This window comes from Trichechus manatus, unplaced genomic scaffold (assembly GCF_000243295.1).
Source record: "Trichechus manatus latirostris isolate Lorelei unplaced genomic scaffold, TriManLat1.0 scaffold00004, whole genome shotgun sequence".
NCBI classification, from domain to species: Eukaryota; Metazoa; Chordata; class Mammalia; order Sirenia; family Trichechidae; genus Trichechus; species Trichechus manatus.
Window position 1 is genome coordinate 12,579,865 of NW_004443940.1, and position 23,237 is coordinate 12,603,101.

The window sequence follows — 23,237 nt, forward strand, 5'->3', positions numbered from 1 at the left end:
GCTGGCAAAAACAGGCCAAGGGGGCAACAAATACCTACTGAGTGATCACTATGTTCCGGGGATTCTTATATAGGAGGTGAATGGATAAATGGTGCCAGGTTAAAGGAAAACTGAGGGAAAGAGTTGGGATGGGTGGTCCAAGGCTAAGGGAATGGAAAAGTAGTAACAGATATGAACAGAAATAGTGCACCCACTCGGTGGAACATTATGCAAGCATTAGAAAGAATGTTGGATCTGTAACTATTGTCCTAGTATTGTTAAATGAGAAAAGCTGATGGGTGAGTGATGAGTATTATATGATTCCATTTCTGTAATTATAATGTTGTTGTTGTTGTTGTGTGCTGTCCAGTCGATTCCGAGTCATAGCGACCCCATGTGACAGAGTAGAACGGCCCCCTAGGGTTTCCTAGGCTGTAATCTTCATGGGAGTAGATCGCTAGGTCTTTCTCTCTCCGAGCTGCTGGTGGGCTTGAAATCCCAACCTTGCAGTTAACAGCCGAACGCTTAACAATTGTTCCACCAGGGCTCCTCATAATTATAATACACCCCCCCCACACAAAAAAAGAAAAAGTAATATATACACATGAACAGCAGTGTGGATAGTAAGAAGATGAGTTGCATAGAAGGGTTGAACTTAAGAGAAACGGAGTAGAAGATGCAGGGCAAAAAGCATTCATTCATTGGATAAATATTCATTGAGTTCCTTCTAAGTGGCAGGTGCTTGAGAAAAATCAGTAAAGAAAAAAGATTTTTTTTTTTTAAAAAATCCTACTATGATGGAGCTGACATCCTAGTGGGAGACAGACATAATTAAATAATAATACATTTTAAATATGTTGCTATTTTAAATAGTGTGGTCAGGGTAGCCCTCATTGAGTTTGTGGCATTTGAGCAAAAGCTTGCAGGAAATGAGGGAGTGAGCCATGTGAATTTCTGGGGAAAGAATTCACCAAGCAAAGAGAATGCTCAGCATGTTTGAGGAACAGCAAGGAGGCTGTTTGTGTCTTTTACGCTCCATTTTTCAAACTACATTAAGCCCACAATCCTTCAGTCCATTCCAACTCATAGAGATCCCATGTGACAGAGTAGAACTGCCCCATAAAGTTTTCTTGGCTGTAATCTTTACGGAAGCAGATTGCCAGGTCTTTCTTCCATGGAGCAGCTGAGTGGGTTCCAACTGCGAACCTTTCAATTAACAGCCAAGGGCTTAACCATTGAGCCACTGGTAGGCCCTCAACCGGTATTTGTTGGTTTATTAGAATTAGCTACGTCAGTGACCTTGATACAAGTGTCATATTTGGAAACTTTCTCTTCTGCTACTGTAACCTTGGGAAAGAATTCACTGAAAGTGTACCTCAGTAAGAGACAGTACAGAAAACTTGCAAAGCGGAAGGTTATCAAAGACTTTCCCATTCTGCAACCTTGCCCTCTCAAAAATAATACTGCCATTGAAACTCAAAAATATTTTTAGAAAATCATGGGGGGGGATATGTTACCATATATCTTAAGTATAATAATAAGGTAATAAATTAACATTTATCTAAAGGAGTATTGTTCAAAAGGTAGTCCCCCTTAAACACTCAGATCCATAATTCTACCGCTGCTCCATACATCTTTTTTCTTCTTTGAAACCACCTTGAAGAAAAGTATTCTCATACTTTCTTACTACCTCACATCTCTCTCTCTCTCTCTTTTCTTATTTAAATATTCTAAATGATATTTATTCTCTTAAGCAAGACAGGAAGTCCAGAAGCAGTATAAGAAAAGGTAAACATATTTAACTACATAAAACTTGAGCATTTAACATGGTGTCATGGATTGAGTTGTGCCCTCCAAAAATATCTGCCAACTTGGCTAGGTCATGATTCCCAGTATTGTATGATTGTCTACCATTTTATCATCTGATGTGATTTCCCTATGCGTTGTAAATCCTATCACTATGATGTAATTAGATGGATTAGTGACAGTTATATTGATGAGGTCTACGAGATTAGAAGATGTCTTAAAGCAAGCAGAGAGACGTGGGAACCTCATACCACCAAGAAAGCAGTGCTGGGAGCACAGCGCGCGTCCTTTGCACCTGAGGTTCCTGCACTGAAATGCTCCTAGACCAAGGAAAGACTGATGCATCACAAGGACCTTCCTCCAGAGCTGACAGAGAGAGAGGGCCTTCCCTGGAGCCAGCACCCTGAATTCAGACTTCTAGCCTACTGGACTGTGAGACTATAAACTCTTTGTTAAAGCCATCCACTTGTGGTATTTCTGTTATAACAGCACTAGGTGACTAAGACACATGGCAAAAGACAGAATTATAAAAGTTGAAAAACAAATAATGCACAAGAAAAATATTTGCCACTCATGACAGACAAGATTGTGGTTAATATCACAAACATATATAAAGAGTTCTACAAATTGCTAAGGTAAACAACTCAATATAAATATGGACTAAGTATACGAATAGGAAATTCACAGAAGACAGTGCTAATGGACACAAAAAGCATACGTACAAAGAGATGCTCAGCTCCAGTAGTATTGGAGAAATGCAAATTAAAACAAGGAGATACTGTTTTTCGTCTATGGTATTGGTAAAAATTAAAAAGACTGATAACATCTTAATGCAGGAGAGACTGGGTGGAGGGTGGGTCTTGGGGACTGACTTTCAAACATTGTTGGCGGAAGTGTGAATGACTACTACAACCTCTTTAGAAAACATTTTCTATAAAGATTATCATTTAATTCAGCAATCCCACGTTTGAGAAACTATCCTACAGAAATAAAAGAACCAGTTCATAAGGTTAGATGTACAAGGATGCCTGTTTGTACTGGCAGAAAAAAACCTGGAGTAACCTGAGGGTCCATCAATACCATTGGTGGTTAATTACCATTTACCACTGAATAAATTATGGTACACTCATTCTATGGACTATTCTGCAACAATTAAAAAACAATGAATTAGATTTGTATCACTTGGAACTGCAGAATAGCTATAATGTAAGCTTAGGTGAGCAAAGCAAGTTGCAAAGTAATATCCATGGCAAGATCACATTCTTTAAAATAAAAATCCCGTACTTACATGTTTATACATAAAGTAAGATATGGAGGCTTGCAGACTAACCTGTTAATATTAATTAATATACCTCAAGAGGGGGAGAAGGAGGGAATTATTGATCATTTCCTTACATATTTATGTTGTTTGACTTGACAGTATAAGCATATACAGCATTACTTTTGTAACTTAAAGCATTTAATAAAAAATTTTTAAAGCTTAAAGAAATACTTGTGCTATATTCATGCAATAGAATTTTATTCAACGATAAAAAAGAATGAAGTACGGATACTTGCTACAACTTGATGAACTTTGAAAGCGTTATGCTAGGTGAAAGAAGTCCGTCACAAAAGATCACATGTTGTATGATTCCATTTATATGAAATGTCCAGGGTAGGCAACTATATAGATACAGAAAGATTAGTGGTCTGGGGGTAGAGTGGAATGGAGAATGAGGAGTGATGGCTAATTGGTCAGAGTTTTCTTTTTGGGTGATGAAAATGTCGTAAAATTGATTGTGGTCATAGTTGTACAACTCCGTGAATATACTAAAAACCAGCCAATACCGTAGACGAAAAATGGTATCTCCTCATTTTAATTTGCATCTCTCTAACACTACTGGGGTTGAGCGTCTCTTTATATATATATATTTTTTGTATACTTTAAATCAGCGAATTGTATGGTATGTGAATTATATCTCAATAAACACGTTTTTAAAAAATGCTTTTAACATTTACCTTCTGGTGGATGTGAACTACTGCCCTTTTCAGCTAGCAGCCAAGCACACAACCACGGGGCCACCACGGCTCCACGGTTTACTGTACTCCCCCTCAAAAGACTAAAGTTTGATATCTTTGAATATAATCAGAAGAATGTGCCACGGATTCTAAAGACAATTTGAAAAATAGACATTCAAAAATAGATCAAAATATAAAAGAACTACTTTGAAAGGGATACTATGTTTTTGGATGTGTAAATTCTCCTGTGTTTAAAAAATAATAATTCGCATTAACATAAAATACAATAAGAAATGCATTATGAGTACGCTGAACAAAATTTCAGAACACTAGTTTTTCTGCTCTCTGAAAGAGGACTGAAATTGATACATTTTCTGACTTGTTTGCCTTTGATATTCTTGTGATCAATTTGAGTTAAATAACTATTTCTTAAATACTTTGTACATTGCATATTCCAAAGAAATGCAAATATCAATAAAAAGCCAGCAAAGATCTGTAAATATTTTCCTTGCTCTCAAATATGTCGTTAATATTATCAAAGCAAATTTTCCTTAATGAAGACCCTTACCTTTTTAAGTAAAACATTTTGAGATTTTCTGTACAGAGAAGGTATTCAACTGTATTGGGATGAGAAAAGATAAATTGTTTCTTATGGAAAATAACACATTATAGGCTCTGAATAAGCGTTTATTTTTAAATGAATGAAAGAATAATATATATTAATATACATCAGCGTTCATCTCTGCACGGAGCGAGCTTCTGCCCATATTTCCTCCTAAAGGATTTCAGAGGAAACAGTTGTCACCCGCGCCGCTGGTGTAGTGGTATCATGCAAGATTCCCATTCTTGCGACCCGGGTTCGATTCCCGGGCGGCGCAGCGCTTTTGTTCCTGCTCCTTAAAACGCGAAACTGCCAACTTAGTTAACAATTCATCTTCTGGAAACAGCTAGAACTTTTGTTTTCCCTACAGATTTCTATTTTATTATGACATCGTTGAAAAGTTATAAAATTGAAGAAAAAAAGTCTACTCAAGTCTTTGAAAATAGTTGACCCATGCGCCTGCGCAGTCTGAAACAGCCCCAGCGTCTAGCGGAAGAGCGGCTGCGCAACAAGTGAACCTATGGATTGAGGTGTAGTCTAGCGGCCGGGAGGGTGAGGGTGCGAGGTTATTCTGCGCCTGCGCGGTTCGGGTCACTTGGCTGGCTGCTCTTAGGCTCCCGACTCTCCGCCATCTTGTAGTGGGGCCTCATTGTTCACGCTGGGCCGGGCGGTTTACTGTAATTGCCGCCAAGGAAGGAGGCGGAGTAAACTCTGGTCAGCCGAGAAACTCCGCTATTCTGCAGCCATAGCGGCTCAAAAGGTTGGGGAGGTAGTAAAGAGTAGGGACCTGGACCCGGAGGCCCCGCCGCGACAGCAGCAGCCATGGAGGACGAGATGCCCAAGACTCTGTGAGTCTGGGGCAGCAATGAGGGTAGAGGGATGGGGGTCGTCCGGGAGGGAGGCCTCGGCCCGGCATCTCTCCCCAGCCTATTGTTCTTCGTGGATGCCGCGATATCACGGTTCCTCTCTCCTTAACACATATCTGGATACTTAGGGACCGAGACCCGGGCTGTGAGAGGACGAGGTGAAAGACAGGGCTCACCCTCTAAATTAGTCACTTCGCCTCAAGTACACCGTAGCGTGGCCTTTGGCCTCGCCTCGGGCCCTGTGTGGTCTCAGGCCCGGCGAAAGGACTTTTTCATTCAAACCTCATTTTAGAACTCGGTGAACCTTCCTTTTGCCCCTGTGCTTTCCTTCTCTTTTTTTTTTTTCCCGCCCCCCCTCTTGATTAGCCTCTTTATCTTTAAAGCCTTCTCTCCTTAATTTTACTTTGATTTCCTCCTGAAACTCTTCTTTCCTTTTCTTCTTGTTGATAAGAATTTTTTGTTTCTTGAGGCTGCCTGTACTTATTTTCAATGAGGTAAACTTTTTTCTCGCAGTTGCCAACTGGGGAAAAAAGCGAAATATATTTTTTTAACCATTCTTTGGCTTTCCTTGTGTAGCATCCCCCGCCCCCCACCAAAAAAAAAATCTAACTGGATAACTCCCAAGGATTTTGAAACTGTTTTTTAAAAATGGAAATCTCACCCGAAGGTTTACATCAACTGAGGGAGGTGGACTTCATCCATTTTTATAATCCCTTGCTACTCGTGATTGACATGTTACGAGCGGGCAGTTTTTATGAAGCAACAGTTGCTAAGTACCTTAACATTTTGTCAAGTCTGTAAGAATTTTCAGAGGTAATGTTACATGATCTCATCTTGGGATATTTTGTTTGTCGTGTAACTTCCCACTGCATTCTCCTTTGTTTTTCGAAGTATTATTGGAAGAGGTGATGTTGTCTTTGTTGCTTTTCTCAAAAAGAAGAAAAAGCCCAGTGAGTTCTTGACGTGGCTCTTTGTCTTACTCCTGGAATACTGGCAGTTTGAGAAATTTATGCATTAAAAATGCAATTTTAGCTTCCTTTTTGTAACTTTATAGATATTACAGCTGTTATGAAATACAATGTAGTTATTTTTCATCTCTAAAAAAGTTTCCATTTTAAGTTAATATTTGTAATCTATATGAGAAATACAGTCACGCTTGTTTTCTTAATAGATTAATACATGTTCTGCTAGTTTATCTGATACTCTGCTAGTTACCTTGAAATATCCTTCTAATAGGATGCAGCAATTAGTGAATGACCTTTGTTTCTTGAAAGATTTTCTCTGTTGATGAATCCCTAAAAACCATTGGATTTATTGCTTTTTTTCCCCTTGCCTCTTGGCTAGAAGTATGATAGCCACCAGCATATTAGGTTAAGCACTGCTCATCTTTTTGTAATATCTTTTAAGGTTCTTATATTCTGAAATTTTTTAATTTCAGAAACTGCCAGAAATATCTGGAAACAATCTTTTTAGTATGTTGATTTGGGAATATCAAATATTGAAGACAGCTTCAGCTTTCTCAGGCCAGTCTACAAAAGCAGGTAGTTAAATAATGAAGGAAGTTTTATTCAACAAATAGTTATTGAATGCTTATTATGTGCCAGGCTGTGTGTTAAGTGCTTTACTTGTTCGTTTAATCGTCATTAGAACTCTGAGGTACAATTATTCCATTTTGCAGCTGAGGAAAAGCTAAGCTTAGAATTTAAGTAAACCACCCAAGATCATATACATTTTTGTTCTTCATCCTGCTACTGTCCTCATCTTTTAACTATTACACTTAAGACTAATTTTGCCTTATAGCCCTCACTAGACTAACCCATTCAGGTTATCTTTTCCCTGGCGTATTCCATGCTCTAAAATTTCCTATTATGCTCTTCCCTGCTTCTGTCTTCCTTAACCACAACTCCCATTCTTGCAGTTGGGCCAATCTTGATTAAATATGAGTAGCTGCTAATCCCTAAGGTATGAGTAGTCTTTTTATTGGTGTTTTTACTTTAGTGTAAAATGTTTGTTTTAATAGCCTTGGAAGTTAGGGACTTTTTGCTATATTCTTATCACCTAGCACAGTGTCTGGCCCATGGTAAGTGATCAGTAAATTTGTTTTAAAAACTGGTACAATTTTAAGCAGTGAATTAAGAGTTTACTCATTCTTGAGGGTAAGATGTAGTCTGAATCTCAGTACCACCTGTGTACCTAAATGGGTCAGAGGAAATACCCTCATTTGCCACATCTGAGTGTCCAAGCATCATCACCTTGTAAGTTAGAGACTGCAAGTATTCAATTTCTTGTCAGCAATACTTTGGAAGCATATTGTGAGAAGAACTTTCTTAAAGAAATTTATACTGCAAGATTATTTTGAGGAATAATCAAGGATCAGTTGCTAAATTCAAACATTTGTAGTGACTGGAAGGGTGGTGTATACATACCACTATTAAAAAACCACACTCGTGGTCAAGTTGATTCCAACTCAGTGACCCTATAAGACAGAATAGAACTGCCCCATGGGGTTTCCAGGGAGTGGCTGATGGATTCAAACTGCTGACCTTTTGGTTAGCAGCTGAGCTATTAACCACTGCACCACCAGGGCTCTAACATACTACTACACTCATGTATAAATTAGAATTTTCCATAATAAAATGTATATAGTGAGTCTGAATTGGCCGTTGGTCACCTTAAAATCATTCACTTTGTTAATCAGAAGCTACACACCGGACTAGAAAGATATTGCAAGTGTTAGTTGATGGAAGTTAATTCTCCCAAATCCAGGCGTCTTTAACATCCTTTGTGTGATTTACTCTCAAATGCTTACGTGTACTCATTCTTTTTTGAGATAGCTACACAATTATTGCACAGCTTTCATGTTTGCTAAGAGTGTGGATCTATAAATTGTAGAACATCTTTAAAAGCCTGCATCTAAATAATTGGTGTATGCTAATGTAGGCCTTGCTTTTCTGTCACCCCATGCTTATCTTTCATTCTTACTCCCTCCATACACCTTTGGCCTTATAACTTGTATAAAATAGCACTTCTGTTGTGTTGATTGAGTTGAATTTGCCTTTTCCCTCTTATTACTCTTATCAAATGATTAGATTGAAGGCATATATGACTAAAATGAGATATTTAAATTATTGGATAATATGCTATTTCCAAATAACTATTTGTAACTGTTGGTAATTAAGAATATGCTAGAAATGTATTCATTTAACAGCATTTGAGAGCATACCACCTGGCTGTCACTGCTCTAGATGCCAGGGATACAACATTAAATAAAACAAGACCCTTCAGGAGCCGACATTCTAGAGGGGGAGACAGTGAACAAATAAATAATTATGTTAGATGATGATAAGTGCTATGCAGAAAAATAATACTGGGTAATGAAGATGGGGGTGTATTAATTTATATAGAATAGTAAAGGAAGGCCACTCTTTGATAAGTGACATTTGAGTAGAAAACTGAAGGAGGTGAGGGAGAGTAGCCTGAGGAGAGTGAACATGGAGAGTAAAAGATGAGGTCAGAGTGGTGAGGGAATGATAGGCGAGGGAGAGAATACCAGACCATATACGGCCTTAGGAGGGCTTTGTCTTTTATCTGAGTGGAAATGGAAACCATAGAGTTTTAAGTAGAGGAGTGATATTATCCTTCCTAATCTTTAAAAGGGCAGAAACAGGTAGACTAGTCAAGAGGTTTTGACAGGTAATCCAGGTGAGAGATACAATGGCTAATAACAGGATGGTATTGGAGGTGAGAAGTGGTTAGATTCTGGATATGTTTTGAAAACAGAGCAAGAGGAATTACCAGTGGATTGGATGTAGGATGTGCGAGTGAAGTCAACAATATCCAAAAAAAAAAAAAACCCCTGCCGTGGAGTCAATTCCAACTCATAGCAACCCTGTAGGACAGAGTAGAACTGCCCTATAGGTTTCCAAAAGTGAGCAGACTGCCAGACTTTTCTCCTATGGCTTGGAACTGCAGACCTTTTGGTTAGCAGCCAAGCGCTTTAACCACTGTACCATCAGGACTCCTTGAAGTCAACAATAAAACCAAAAAAGCAAACTCATTGCCATCAAGTCGTTTCTGACTCATAGCAACCCTATAGGACGGAGTAGAACTGCCCGGTAGTGTTTCCAAGGAGCAGCTGGTGGATTCGAACTGCCACCCTTTTGGTTAGCAGCAGCGCTGTTAACCACTGCACCACCAGGGCTCCAAGTCAACAGTAAGTAGGCTTATTTGCAAATGTGTAGGTCATCTAAAATGTTAGTTTGTTGTAAAAGATAAATAAAAATGAGAACAGTCTTGAGAGCATGGATACCCCTTCTAATGTCTGTAGGCATAATATTAGATACATTTGTTCAGGCTGGTTTATGGGTATGGTCTGATCTCCAAGTGAAGTGTTGTTAACTACAGAATTTGTCCCAATTTCTCCAGTTTCTCTACAAAAATTCTTTTTTTTTTTTTTAAACACCCGGATCCAGTCCAGGATACCACATTGCATTTAGTTGTCATTCTCCTTAGTCTCCTTTAATTTGTGAGGAGATATCTTTCATGACCTTGACACTTTTGACAGGTGCTGGCTGTTTAGATATTTTGTAGAATGACCCTCAGATTAAGTTTTTCTGTTGTTTTCTCATGATTTTCAGACTTTCCAGTCTGAAGTTAAGGGTTTGAGGGCAGATACCACAGAAGTGATAAACCCTTTTAATCATATTGGGGGGTTCATATTATCAGTATGTCTTATTACTAGTGATGGTCATTTTGATCACCTGGTTATGGTGGTGTCTCTCAGGTTTCTCTGATAATACAGTGAACCAGTTCACAGTGGTTCAGTCATGGCTGACGAAGCAAAACCAGAAGAGACCCTAATTTTTACAGTTTGGGTGATCTGGAACCATAACTGGAACCATTCCATTCGAAGCCCTGGAATGGGAGACTCGGAAGAGGTGTACCGAACCCTTTCAGGAGCCTGATGCGTGAGATTGGATTATTGCCAAGATTGAGGAGAGTGAGGAGTGGTCAGCAGCCATCTTTGCGTGGGGCATCACTGTTTCCTACTCTGCACAAAATCCAGTGGGCCAGAGATTTGGTTGCTGTGCAACGCATATGCTGCCCTTGCTTTCTAAAAGGGAGATTAAGTTTCTAGCAGGGCTTCAACCTATGATTTTTCCTGTTCCGGTTATGGTTGCAGTTCACCCAAATTTTAAAAATTCAGGTCTGTTCTGGTGTCACTTCTTCAGCCATGATTGAACCAGGAAGAACCGGTTTGAAGCCCTGGTTAGAAGTGAGTCACTAAGTCTGTCTCACGCTCAAAACCAAACCTGTTGCTGTCTAGTTGATTCTAACTCATAGTGACCCTACAGGACAGAGTAGAACTGTCCCACAGGGTTTCCAAGGAGCAGCTGGTGAATTTGAACTGCTGACCTTTTGGTTAGCAAGCCGTAGTTCTTAACAACTGCACCACCAGGGCTCCATTTCACACTCAAGGGGAGGGGAATTAAGCTCTACCTCCTAGTAGAAGATATATCAGAAATTTGCAGACGTATGTTAAAACCACCAATTCATTGGTTTAAACCAATAATTAAATGTTTTTGAGGAGATACTTTGAGACTATGCAAATACTCTGTTTTTCCTTAAAGTTTTATTAGCTAATGTTTAGCATCCATGGGTGGATCTTGCCTGCAGCAATATCTTTTTTTTTTTTAAGTACTTCCTTCATTTTGGGTACTGCAGGATACTCCAGGGTCATCCATGCTCATCTTGTATGTTCCCTGTGCCAGCCCTAAAAGGAGCTCTTTCTCCAAGGAGCATGTGTAGATGCTTTTTAAATTCTCACATTTACAAAGTGGTTTCTGGAGTGTGAGAAATTTGATTGCTGCCCCTTTGCTCTTGCCTTTCCTCCTATTGTAAATACCCTACCTGTAATATTCCATCTACTACCCTAGAGCAAAGCCTTTTAAGACCTAGATCACATCCTAATTCACGTTCTCTCAGAGTGGATGAGAATCTTTAATTCTCAACTGATCTTGAATAATCAATTTCCTAGCAGTTGTAGGTTGTACTATCCAAATTACCGTGATAACTATCTTGTATTCATGAATTCTTTTGTATTATCCAGCCAATCAAGATAAGGACACTGTCTTTTCTTTTGCCCTCCCTAATGCCTGGATGCATGTAAATGCTCAGAAAATGTTTGAGATTGCTCCAGAGTCAAGCAGCTTACATCTTTAATTATGGTAGCTTACTAAGTAAAACCTAATGAAAGCTCTGCTGGATAAACAGCTCTGTGATCCTGTCCTATGGTCAGTAATAACGTATCTGACACATAGGGTAATACTTCTCCTTAGGAATTGATACTGGCATAGATTGTATAGCTTTACTAATTGAAGATTGGTGAAGTAGCTTAAGCAGACTCATTGAAGCATCTGTTTCTACCTTTTCCATGCACTTCTGGCTTCTGAGCCCAGCATATTACCCAGCTTATTCTGGCCCAGATCATGAATGAAACCTCCCTGTTGCCAAGTCAAATGGACATTTGGATCCTCTTTTTATTTGACCTCTCTGAAGCATTCTCCTCTATTGACCATTCTCTCCTTGCTGAAATAGTCTTCCTTTTGCTTCCCTGGCACTATATTCACTTTATTTTCTTCCTACTTTGAATACTGTTTCTTCTTGTTCACTCTTTTTTTGCCCTTTTCTCCTCTTCTATCTAATGTTTGTTTAATGAAAAATTTCAAAGGAATAACTAATTGAACATGAGTATACCCACCACTGTGTCAACAGTTGTTAACATTTTGCCATATTTATTTGAGCCATGTATTTTCTTTCCTGACCATTTCAACCCAAATTACAGACATCCCAACACTTCACCCCTAAGTACTTAAGCGTGTATCTCCAAAAAAGGACATTTTTCTGTATATAACCCCAATATCATTGTCTCCCTTGGTGAAATTAACTATAATTCTGTAGTATCATTTGCTTTCCAGTCCAGATTAAGATTTACTCCTTTGTCTCAAAAATGTTTTTATAGCTGTCTTTAATCATCCAGAATCTAGTTGAGGGTCATTCATTGTGTTTGGTTGTCAGTGTCTTTTAAGTGTCATTTAAACTTTGATCATTGAGTCAGAGTGGTAACAGCCAAAGCTTTCCATTTTTAAAATGGGTTTTTTTCTTTGCAGTTAGTAAGCAATTTGTGAGATAACTTTGGCACCGTGTGAGTATCCATTTCCTCACCAACCTTTCACAGTGTTTTTAACATCCATTAATGATCCTTGCACTCTACTATCAGTGTCTAATATATTTGCAAATGACATATTTCATATCTGTTTTGAAAGAGATTTTGAAGTTTTTGCAAACTTTCATAAGCTGTTCCCAGCTAGTATAGCTTAAGCCAAAGATCTGCTTAATCTCAAAATTCATTTTTCAGTGAACAACTTTAGAAAGTATTGATGCAAAAGAAGCATGTTTAAAATGGTAAATTATTTTTCTTTGTGTTTCAGGTATGTTGGTAACCTTTCCAGAGATGTGACAGAAGCTCTAATTCTCCAGCTTTTTAGCCAAATTGGACCTTGTAAAAACTGCAAAATGATTATGGATGTAAGGGTATTTTACTTAGTTAATTTCTTCTTTTTTATACGTTACTTAAAGCCATTATTTCCAGGAACTCTTAAATTAGTTTGTAAAATCTAAATTCATAGCGATTTTAGTGAATCTATAATGAATTAGTTTTGGTCACTGAGTTTGTTTTACTAAATAAAAGGAGAAAGAGAATAGAATAGACCTTGTCATTTCTAAAGCAAATGTCTAAGGCAAATGAGAACTATACGTAGGCTCTTGTTTTAAGGTACATCAGGGCATCAGAATTGTTTATTTTATATGTAGTGTAAATTGGTTAATGTAGAAATCAGTTATTTTACATGCATTATCAGAAATCCTCAACAGAAACATAAAACAAATGTTATTCCCATTTTGTGTATGAAGAAATGACATAAAGCAAAGATATAAGTCCAGATCGATATACCTAAATATTAGTCCTCTGCATTGGTTTGCATGTTGCTAGTCTCTCTCCCTATCTGGTTCATTGTAGATATTTCCCTGGGGAAAAAAATCACTAGGCAGATTGTTAATGGCTGCTTGACCTACAGAAAAAACTAGTTAGATTGCCTTTGGCTGGCACATTCAAAGATTTACATTAACAATTTTTTAAAATTCAAATCTAAATTCTAGTCTGTTCACACTTTTGGACTGATATTCATTCACATTTATGAATTTCACGCTCCCTTGGAGTGTAAAAGCTGATACTATATATGCTTAGATTTTTTTATTTAAAAAGTTACGATTTTTTTCTGGGTACGAATTAAGTGAACATTATTTTTTATTCGTTTGCCATACTTTTAAGCGCAAGCTTCTTTTTGTAAGTGTATTCTGATGCCTGTCAACATTGATCTTTGTTATAGAATTCCCACTAAGCGTAGCAGTTGTTTGAATTACACAGTTTAAAAAATACATTTTTATATTGTTTTTTAAGTAAAATAATAGATGGTCCCAAAGTCATGAATTTTCTGGTTGCCTCCTTACTCTAAAATTCTTAAAAATCTTTGCCAGTGACATTTTTAAACCATTAATTGTACATGAAACAAAATAATATATTTATTCTAGTAGCTTTGTAGTCTTTTGGATTTGTTTCTTTTAACAGTTTGCTTAGGGATGATGGAAAGAATTAAAAATGGACTATAATGTAAATTGGCATTTTACACTTTTAAGTATAAGATATCCAGTGTTTTTTCTCCTTCTTTAATTTACAATAAAATTTCCAGGCTTCATTTATCATATAACCTGAACTACCTGGAACACTGGCAGCAAAGAGGAGAGAATTTTTAAAAGGCTTCTAAGCAGGCAAAAACTTGATGACAGAAAGTCCATATTCTAAAGCTCATTCTGAAACTTTACTGAGGGCTCATATATATAGTATAATATAATCTGTTGAAGAAGATAACTTTATATAATAATAATTCATTTTTTTAAGTGATTACTTCATTATCTAAAAATTTACTTGTGGAAGGGACCCTTCATTCTCCATGGCCTGATGCCTGAGACATTGTATAAAACTTGGCAAAAAAAAATTTTTTGCTTGATTTTCAGGAATTGGGAGTATAAAGCTTAAAAATGGCTTTTGTGTTTCTTCTCCAACAGACAGCTGGAAATGATCCATATTGTTTTGTGGAGTTTTATGAGCATCGTCATGCAGCTGCAGCACTAGCTGCTATGAATGGGCGGAAGATAATGGGTAAGGTAAGCTGTCATAATTAAAGAAGGTGACTTGTGCTGGAAACTTTTATATACAGTTTCGTTTCCTTTTTAGATTATATTCACAGCAACAGGACAGTTATTCATATTTAATATAGAAAGGATGGGATAGAGCTTTAAGAGGACAGAGGCCTGTGTTTATGTTAATATTTTCCATGATGCAATGTACATGATAAAGACAAGTATTTGTTTACTAAAGCTTGGATGAAATGGCTGGGAATATTGGATGCTAATGGGGAGGAGTGAAAGAGGAAAAAAGTTACTGATACTTTAAGTTAGAAAAGATTAATTGCATGTTAACAGAGAAGTATATAAATTAGGATTTGTCAACATTGCTTGTATAAGTGTAGGTTAAAAGATTAGTATTGAAGCTGACCAGAACTGTTATCCCCTTGAATGTTTCATCTCAAACATATACCTTCCTATGTGATCCTAGATGTAAATCTAATAATATCTGATTTTGAGCTTTATTTTTATGGAGTATAAATGTAGAAAAATTTTTTTTAGGAAGTCAAAGTGAATTGGGCAACAACTCCCAGCAGCCAAAAGAAAGATACAAGCAGTAAGTATATTTTATACTCTTTGAACCTTTGTTTATATTGTACACAGTAGTTTTATTGTAAAGCATATAAACATCATACGTATTTGCAGTAATGTTTTGATCGTTATCCTAAGATATGATTTAATGTGTTTGTGTTAATAAATTTAAGAACAAATCTAATCTTTGTCATCAGGTAGTACCGTTGTCAGCACACAGCGTTCACAAGGTAATTGTATCTTCTTAAACATAAAATGAAATCTCTTGAAAAGGGTATTCACTAACCACCTGAAGTTTTTTTGTTTGATATTGGGGGGAGGCGGGAGGGAGGGGGTCGTATTTCTATTTGTCTCTCTGGCAGTATTTTTCCCCCTTCTTCCCAGTGTTGACCCAGTGTGGCTTGTCCACTACTTTGGTGCTATTTCAAGCTCTCTGACCCCCTTGATAGCAGCTGATGTCTTAGAAATACTTTCATCAACTAAAGGGCAAGGTACCCTGCTTCCTTGAGGTCACGATCTATGCTTCATACCCAGATCTTCAGAATGCTTGAGTTGCTCCTGAAACTGTGTTTCCCAAATGGCAACCCAATATGTTGCTTAAGGCCTGCCAAATAGGGGTAACTTTTCTTTCCAAATATACTTTATCAAAATTTGTATATATGTCCATTTTGAAGTGTTGGTTCAACTATTTTTAAGTGTTTTGGGTTTTTTTTTTTTTTTTTTGAGAATTGTCTTTTTTAAAAAACTTCAGATATGGGATCGTATTTCTCTCCAATGCTTTTTTAATGACTGATATAAAGTGAAGGGATTACTGTTTTCATTCTGTTGCCTTCAGTCTTAGTTCACTTGCACATGGATTCACATAAACTGAATGGTGTAATGTCTGGGCAACCAAAACTGTTGGCTTTTGAGAAAACTGTCAAATACTTTAACATCAAACTGTTGCAATGCAAGGTATTTCTTTGATTGTTCTTCACAAAATATGGTTAAACCAAGTATATCATGTAGCTAGCTTCAGTAAATTGTCTTAACTGAGGCCAATCTAGTCTGCATAACTCACAATACCACTATTGTAATTTGTAAAGCCTTAAAATAGTGGTAAGCTGAATAAAAGTAAATAATTACTATTAGCATGGTAATTAAGTCATTAAATTTTTTACATTACTTAAACTTGTTATGTATTATTAGTTTATATCCTTAGAGCAGTATAGTAATTGGCTGTCAGAAATATAACTGTCGGTTTCAAGTTAGGTATATCACAGTTTTAGGAGAATCTTTACGTATTGTCACCTTGGTTCATTATGTTTTAAATTGATAGGATTTGTATAGCTATAGGATAGTGTTTTATGTATGCTTTACTGTAACCCACAAATTATTTTAAGAATACTTTATTGAATAGATTTTAGTCTTTTTTAAATTCTAAAGTTCTATTTTTCTTTTCACTTCCCCTTCCTTCCCTTTATAAGATCATTTCCATGTCTTTGTTGGTGATCTCAGTCCAGAAATTACAACTGAAGATATAAAAGCTGCTTTTGCACCATTTGGAAGAATATCGTAAGTAACAGAAGATAAATTTAGAATGCTTTTAATTAGAAGCAATCCTATATAGAAGTAATTTGAAAATAATTCTATTGTGAATTTTGAGCACTAATTTTAACACTTGAATATAATGTATTATGTTGTTTAGAGACTGTTCAGGTAGATAACAGCAAAAGATTACTTTCCCATTGATGAACAAATCTTTGGTCTTTAATTTTTAAATCCTTTTTCAGTTAGCATTAACTTCAAACAAACATATTTGCCATTGTACATATTATAGTTTTTTATATAGGTGTCTTTCTAGCTTGGTCATAATCTTTAGTAAACTTGTGCTATGACTAAGGAATTTAGACCCTTGGGCACTTCTATGATACCATGCATTTTGTGTTAATACGTTTTTTTTTAAAAAAAGAAACCTTAACAGTCCAACCTAAAAAAGTTATTAAATGACATTTCTTAGAAATTTACCTTTTTTTTTTAAACTTTTAAAACAATAATGTCTCAGTATTTTGTGAAGCACTGTCTTGCTTGTGTTATTAATCATACATTTTAGGCCTTTTGTAAATAGCTCATTCAAAGTAGCATTCATCATAGAAGAACTTTATTATTTTGAAAAGTATACCATATTAGAGTGAGAATAACAAGTTGATTATAGTGCTTTCTTAGAATAGAAGCAGTTGTTGAATTTAGAATTTTTTAGGGCTTCTGGTTGCTTTTATTATTGTTCTAGCTAGAAGAGTAGTAAAAAGGAAATCCTAGCTGTCATTTGGTTCGATGAACAGATCACCAGCAGAGATAAGACGATGAGGAGTCTGGAAAGTAATTGCCACTAGTGTTAGTGATGAATTTAGGGAGTTTTCATTTGACGAGTTGTAGTTCATTGGTAAGAAGATGACGAAACATAATGACAAAGGAATGGCTGTAAATGAGGGGCCAACTTTAAAGGCATTCACAAGATTAGGGTTCATAAATGGACTGTGGTGTTAGATGACATTTTTCTTTGTGAGAACTGATTAGGAAAATAAGGAAGGTTTTAATTTCTTGGTTGTTCCTCTTAATCTGTCGCAGGGTTTTGCTAATGTAGCTTGCTTTCAAGTATCTAGACAAACATTTGGTCTCTGAAGGGCTCTACAAATCTCTGTATGGAAAATTTTGTGTATATTTTTATTTTGGTGTGGAAAATCCTTGTAAGTTTCCTTTGATTGTCAGAGTAGTCATAGAACTAAGAACCCTGATCTAGATCTTTGACTGCTCCTTCCTCAGAGAATCCTTTCAGCGAGAAATGAATAAGAGTTGATTATATTTTCAAGGCTAAGGCTTCCTGAAACTTAAAACTTTAAGAAGACAAAACTTTTCTGACTTTTGTTAACAGATTAAGTAGCCATTTTCTCCCGTGCTTTCATTTTGGTTGAAGTAGCTTTTCTGAAAAAGCACAGGTATTTTAGTTAAGGATTAGATAAAATTGTTTAACATTTGGTTGGTTTAAGGTAACTGACATTTAAATTTTAGTAATTTCATTACCTTTAATTATGGATCAATAATTTGTTTTTGGTAAATATGTTGGTATCATCTTTTTAGACTGTAGATTTTCTTATAGCCCTCTATGATTATTGGTATGAATAGTATTTGTTTCTTGGTAAGGCCTTTCTCTAAGTTTTATAATTTTTAGTAGAGATTACACATGTCTGAGCTTTAGGCTATACAAGGGGTTAGCTTTCCTAAATTTAAAAGAACCATTTGGCTGGTTTTTGTTTGTTAAAGGAGATAAACTGATAACTATCTTGTAGGGTTCTCATGAGATGTTCTCTGTAGAGTGCCTATAACAGTGCTTGGTTTACAGAAGGTGTGCAATAATGGTGGCCTATTAGAATATTTAGTATAAAAACTATTGTAGTACTTTCCATAATTTATACAGTTGAAACTTTTCCTGTTCCTTGAGTTTAGGATAGCATGGCAAATTTTGGTATAGAAGTGAATCAGCTACCAAGTTAAATGCACGTGTGTGTACCATACAGATAATTTAATAAATATTTTTACATATTGAGAAGTGACTTGCATTCCTTATCCCTTTTCACCATCACCTTTTTGTCCTGTTGACCCTAAACACTTAACAAATCACTCCTAAAATGACCTAAAATATGGTTATATATACTTTAATATAAAATTACATTGCATGGTTTTCTGACTTGGGTTTTTGTTGTGAAAGTGCCTGTTTTGTTCATGTGTCCTGAAAGAACAAGCATTGTGACATACCTGGCTAACTTAAAAGCAGATTGCCTGTGAAGCACAGTTTGAGTCCAATTTTTTGAGGTATGGAGTTTTAGCTATCATGGCTGGGTTTTTACTCAATCTCAAATAATAGGGCTCTGGTTATTTTGCAGAGTGTCTCTGAAGAATGGACAGAATTGCCCTGGCTAACTACAAGCTACGGTTCACAGTGGATAAATGTTGGCGTGCTTTTTTACTTTCTGACTTTTTAAAATTTTGCTTTTATATCTTGTAGTTTCCAATCAATCTTATATGATTGCTATTATAAAATTCAGTATAAAATCTTTTGTTGTAAAGTTTAAAGCTAAAGTGTGTGTCTAGTAGTTTTCTTCAGTGATTTAACTTTTCTGAAAATATCAAGTTCTCAAAATTATCAGTTTACCCATAGTCCAAAAGGGGGGTATAAATTAATCTGAGAAAATGAAATAACTTAATTAACGTAGGGAATTATACCTTTTTCATTCTTTTAGTTTCCAGTTTTCTATTTTAATTTTTTAATGATTAGGTAGAACATAGTGTCAAATAGCAAATGTAAAATTGCATGGTTAAAGAAAGCCATTCATATAATATGCCTTGTCAACCCTGTAAGTGGTTAAATAATTCATGTGAATAGCTGCTTTCACCATGCTTAATATTTGAAGTTTAAAAAAAATTTTGAAGTGGGAGGAAATTTCTGTACAATGTATACATATATATTTAAGAAGTTATTGATTTGCATGTTTATAAAAGTAAGCCTCGCTTGCTAATACGTAATAAATTTTATAGAATGAACAGCGAATTTGCATTAAAGGTTCACTTTAATGAAGGTGAAACATGAAAATGAGTTATGTATGAAATTCTCACTTTATATCCAGAGAACAATTTGCAAATCTAAACTTCTGATTGTTTCTGATTTCAGAGATGCCCGAGTGGTTAAAGACATGGCAACAGGAAAGTCTAAAGGATATGGCTTTGTCTCCTTTTTCAACAAATGGGTGAGCTCAGTAAGAAGTGTATGTGTAGTGCTTTAAGAGTGGAGAATGAAAATACTCTGTTTTAATTATTAATCTTCCATCTGCCGTATGTTAATGTCATTGATAGTTAGTACTCTCATTTGGTAATTTGGTAATTTGGTAAAAATCATACAACTGAATCAGCTGGTTGCACTTCCGATTTCATGGTCACACTTTAAATGAATATTCAGTACTGTCCTTACAAATCTGTTTCTCTAGTAAGCATTTATTTAGCACCCAATGCATGCAAAGTACTGATAAAAAAAAGTTTTTGAAATACAGGAAGTAAAGACGTTAAAATTATAGTCAAAAGTAGATATTAAAAATCTCATTTATGGATTTAATACATTATCTCCCTGTTATATGACCACAGTAATTTAAAAGTAGCTAATAGAAAATGTTTCAATGTATGGGGACTTCTTTTTTTTAAATTATATGTTAATGTATTTGAAGACTTCTTATCATTTGTTTCTTTCATTCAGCAAGTATTTACTGAACACGAATTTGCACGGGCTTGAAATTTCTCTTTTTTGCCGACAATAGGAAGGATAGTGCAGTTTGTCAAATGGAGATATGAGGAGAGAGTGTATAAAGAAGGAAGTGGCTCACATTTAGTGTGACAGCTAGATAAAATCTTCGGAATATCCTCCATACAATATAATCCTGTGCAGTTGATTTTTTTGGTTTTTTTATTGTACTTTAGATGAAGGTTTACAGAACAGACTAGCTTCTCGTTAAACAATTAGTACACATATTGTTTTGTGATACTGGTTACCAGCCCCACGACATGTCAACACTCTCCCTTCTCGACCTTGAGTTCGCTATTACCAGCTTTCCTGTCCCTTCCTGCCTCTAGTCCTCGCCCCTGCGCTGGTGTGCCCCTTTAGTCTCGTTTTGTTTTATAGGCCTGTCTAATCTTTGGCTGAATGGTGAACCTCAGGAGTGACTTCATTGCTGAGCTAAAAGGGTGTCCAGGGGCCGTACTCTCAGAGTTTCTCCAGTTTGTGTCAGGCCATTAAATCTGGTGTTTTTTTGTGAGTTAGAATTTTGTTCTACATTTTTCTCCAGCTCTGTCCGGGACCCTCTATTGTGATCCCTGTCAGATCCCTCAGTGGTGGTAGCCAGGCACCATCTGGTTGTGCTGGACTCAGTATGGTGGAGGCTGTTGGCAGCTATTATTTTAAAAAAAAAAAAAAAAAAGAATGAGGAGCTCTAAATATTAATTATGAAAAGATCTCTACAGTATATTGTTCGGTGGAAGGCTAATTTGTATGAAAAGGAAGGGAATGTATTTGTGTGACATACGTATGTATGTGTGTGTGTGCGCTTGTGTGTGTGAGAGAGAGTGAGTTTCCTTTTTCTCTTGCAGGGACAAACAAGAAACTTATGATAGGGTTTCCTGCTTGGGTAGGTGGGTTATGATAAGATATATAGGGGCAGAGAGGGAAGCTTCTGTCACTGTGTTGCACTTTCTGATGTCTGAACTTTATAAATGTGTTACTTATTCAAATAATTAAATAAAAAATTAACTCTTCAACTATGATAACTGAAGGTTCAAAACAATCAAAGATATCACACTTTCAAAAATATAGGGGTATATAGTGGGAGAATTCATAGGCACTGATCTTGGAGTGTACACCAAGATTTCATTAACCTTGGATTTTATTGTGTTACCTTTATGTTATGACTGTAGTTGTGTGCCATCGAGTCAATTCCAACTCATAGCTATCCTATATGATGGAGTAGAACTGCCCCATAGGGTTTCCTATGCCATAATGTTTATGGGAGCTGTGGTGGGTTCAAACCGCAAACCTCATAGTTAGCAGATGAGCGCTTAACTGTTTGCACCACCAAGGCTTCTTATGTTATGACTAGTAGTTGTCGATATTAAGTATAGAAACACTGTACCTTTTCTGTTAGAGTGCCTTAGGATGAGACACTATACCTTTTCTGTTAGAGTGCCTTAGGATGAGACATTACAAGTTTTTGATAGTATGAAATGTATTTTAGGAAGACATTTCTTAGTTTAGTAAATGGAGTGTGTGTGTGTGTGTGTGTGTGTGTATGTGTATAAATATAGTTTCCTGTTGACTCCAGGTCAGATTTACAAACATCAATTTTTGTAATATGCTATGAGGTAGTGGTTCCTTCTGGGGTTTTTGTAAAATACATCTGTTTGCAGCTATGCCAGATAGTGTCAGACTGTCATGTTTTTCTCGTTCCTGTGTCTGTGCATTGGAACTAATGTCCAGTGTCCCTCACTATGAACTTTTACTATCCAGATACTTGCTGCAACAGCTTGTAACCATTTTTGCCCAAAAATCACTATCCAAATAAAAAATCTGCTCTAAAAATGTTTACATGGCTCATAAGTCCAGGCAAGAAAACGTAGAATGTACTGTAATTGTAGTCAGCTATTCTCACAGTAAGATCATATCATTTAAATGTTTAATGCATCATCACTATCACCTTCCTTATATGAAGTAAAAATATCTTCTAAGATAGTAGAAAACCTGCAAAGAAAGTAGGTAAGCCTAAGAGGTTGGGAAAAACCTATGCATTAGAAGAAAAGTTGGAAATGATAATACATACTGAGAGGTGAAAAGATGTAAACTTGACTAAGTAGGTGTCCCATATACCATTCATAGCATTGTTTTTTCTGTGAGATGAGTAAATAAAAACTATGAGAGTGTAGTTGGTTCTGAAAACTTTACTGTATTTCTCAATGTAATATTTTGGAAAGGTGGAAAAATACCTTGTACAATGGATTGATAGCCACAATTAATGTGTGTTCCTTGTAAGATTGATACATAGATTTTCAGATTTTGCTGCTATTTGAAGAAGTAGATTTGAGTTTTTGGGTGGGCTGTAAACTCATTTTTTACCATTTCAAATTTTGGAATATAGACTCCTCTATAAAAAAAATCACTGCTGAATGCATATTTAATGTAAATAGAGTCAAATAGCAAAGGATGTCTGCGTATAGTCTCTGGAGTCAACCAGAGATGGATTTGAATCCTGAAAGTTATTATGATAGATGTAACTTTGAGTAATTTCATTTTCCTGAGTCTGTATGTCTGCTTCTGTAAAATTTGTGAAATGATTGGCACTCTTTGGTGTCATGCAGTGCTGTGGCCCTGATTGCAGTAACCCTCGACTCCATTGCCTCTCCACCTGTGTTGTGCACGCTAGGCAAAACCCTAGTACTGGTTGAACTCAACTTCTTTGCCTGCTCTGAAGTAACTGAATATTGCTGGAGAAAAATCATACAACTGAATCAGCTGGTTGCACTTCCGATTTCATGGTCACACTTTAAATGAATATTCAGTACTGTCCTTACAAATCTGTTTCTCT

At 36.3% G+C, this 23,237-nt stretch overlaps 1 protein-coding gene and 1 non-coding gene across 26 annotated transcripts in view; both read left to right on the forward strand.

Moving 5' to 3' along the window:
• The first annotated feature begins 4,590 nt into the window (after nt 1-4,590).
• On the forward strand, nt 4,591-4,661 carry TRNAG-CCC (transfer RNA glycine (anticodon CCC)). The gene has a single exon. It is a non-coding gene; the product is annotated as a tRNA-Gly (tRNA).
• Nucleotides 4,662-4,843: 182 nt separating this feature from the next.
• The window catches only part of TIA1 (TIA1 cytotoxic granule associated RNA binding protein), a 30,469-nt gene continuing 12,075 nt past the window's right edge, over nt 4,844-23,237 (forward strand). For 4 of the 25 annotated variants that reach the window (XR_002824403.1, XR_002824406.1, XM_004369236.2 and 1 more), the window contains exons 1-7: nt 4,979-5,232; nt 12,741-12,837; nt 14,434-14,532; nt 15,055-15,109; nt 15,282-15,314; nt 16,551-16,638; nt 19,790-19,865. Coding sequence is in view for 13 of the 25 variants with exons in the window: in XM_004369236.2 (XP_004369293.1) it covers nt 5,207-5,232; nt 12,741-12,837; nt 14,434-14,532; nt 15,055-15,109; nt 15,282-15,314; nt 16,551-16,638; nt 19,790-19,865 (474 nt within the window). In the remaining 12 variants the exon portion in view is untranslated. Of the gene's footprint in view, nt 5,233-12,740; nt 12,838-14,433; nt 14,533-15,054; nt 15,110-15,154; nt 16,039-16,064; nt 19,463-19,789; nt 19,866-23,237 lie in introns of those variants that run through there. The other 21 variants (XR_002824411.1, XR_002824412.1, XR_002824402.1 and 18 more) reach the window with 16 other exon arrangements.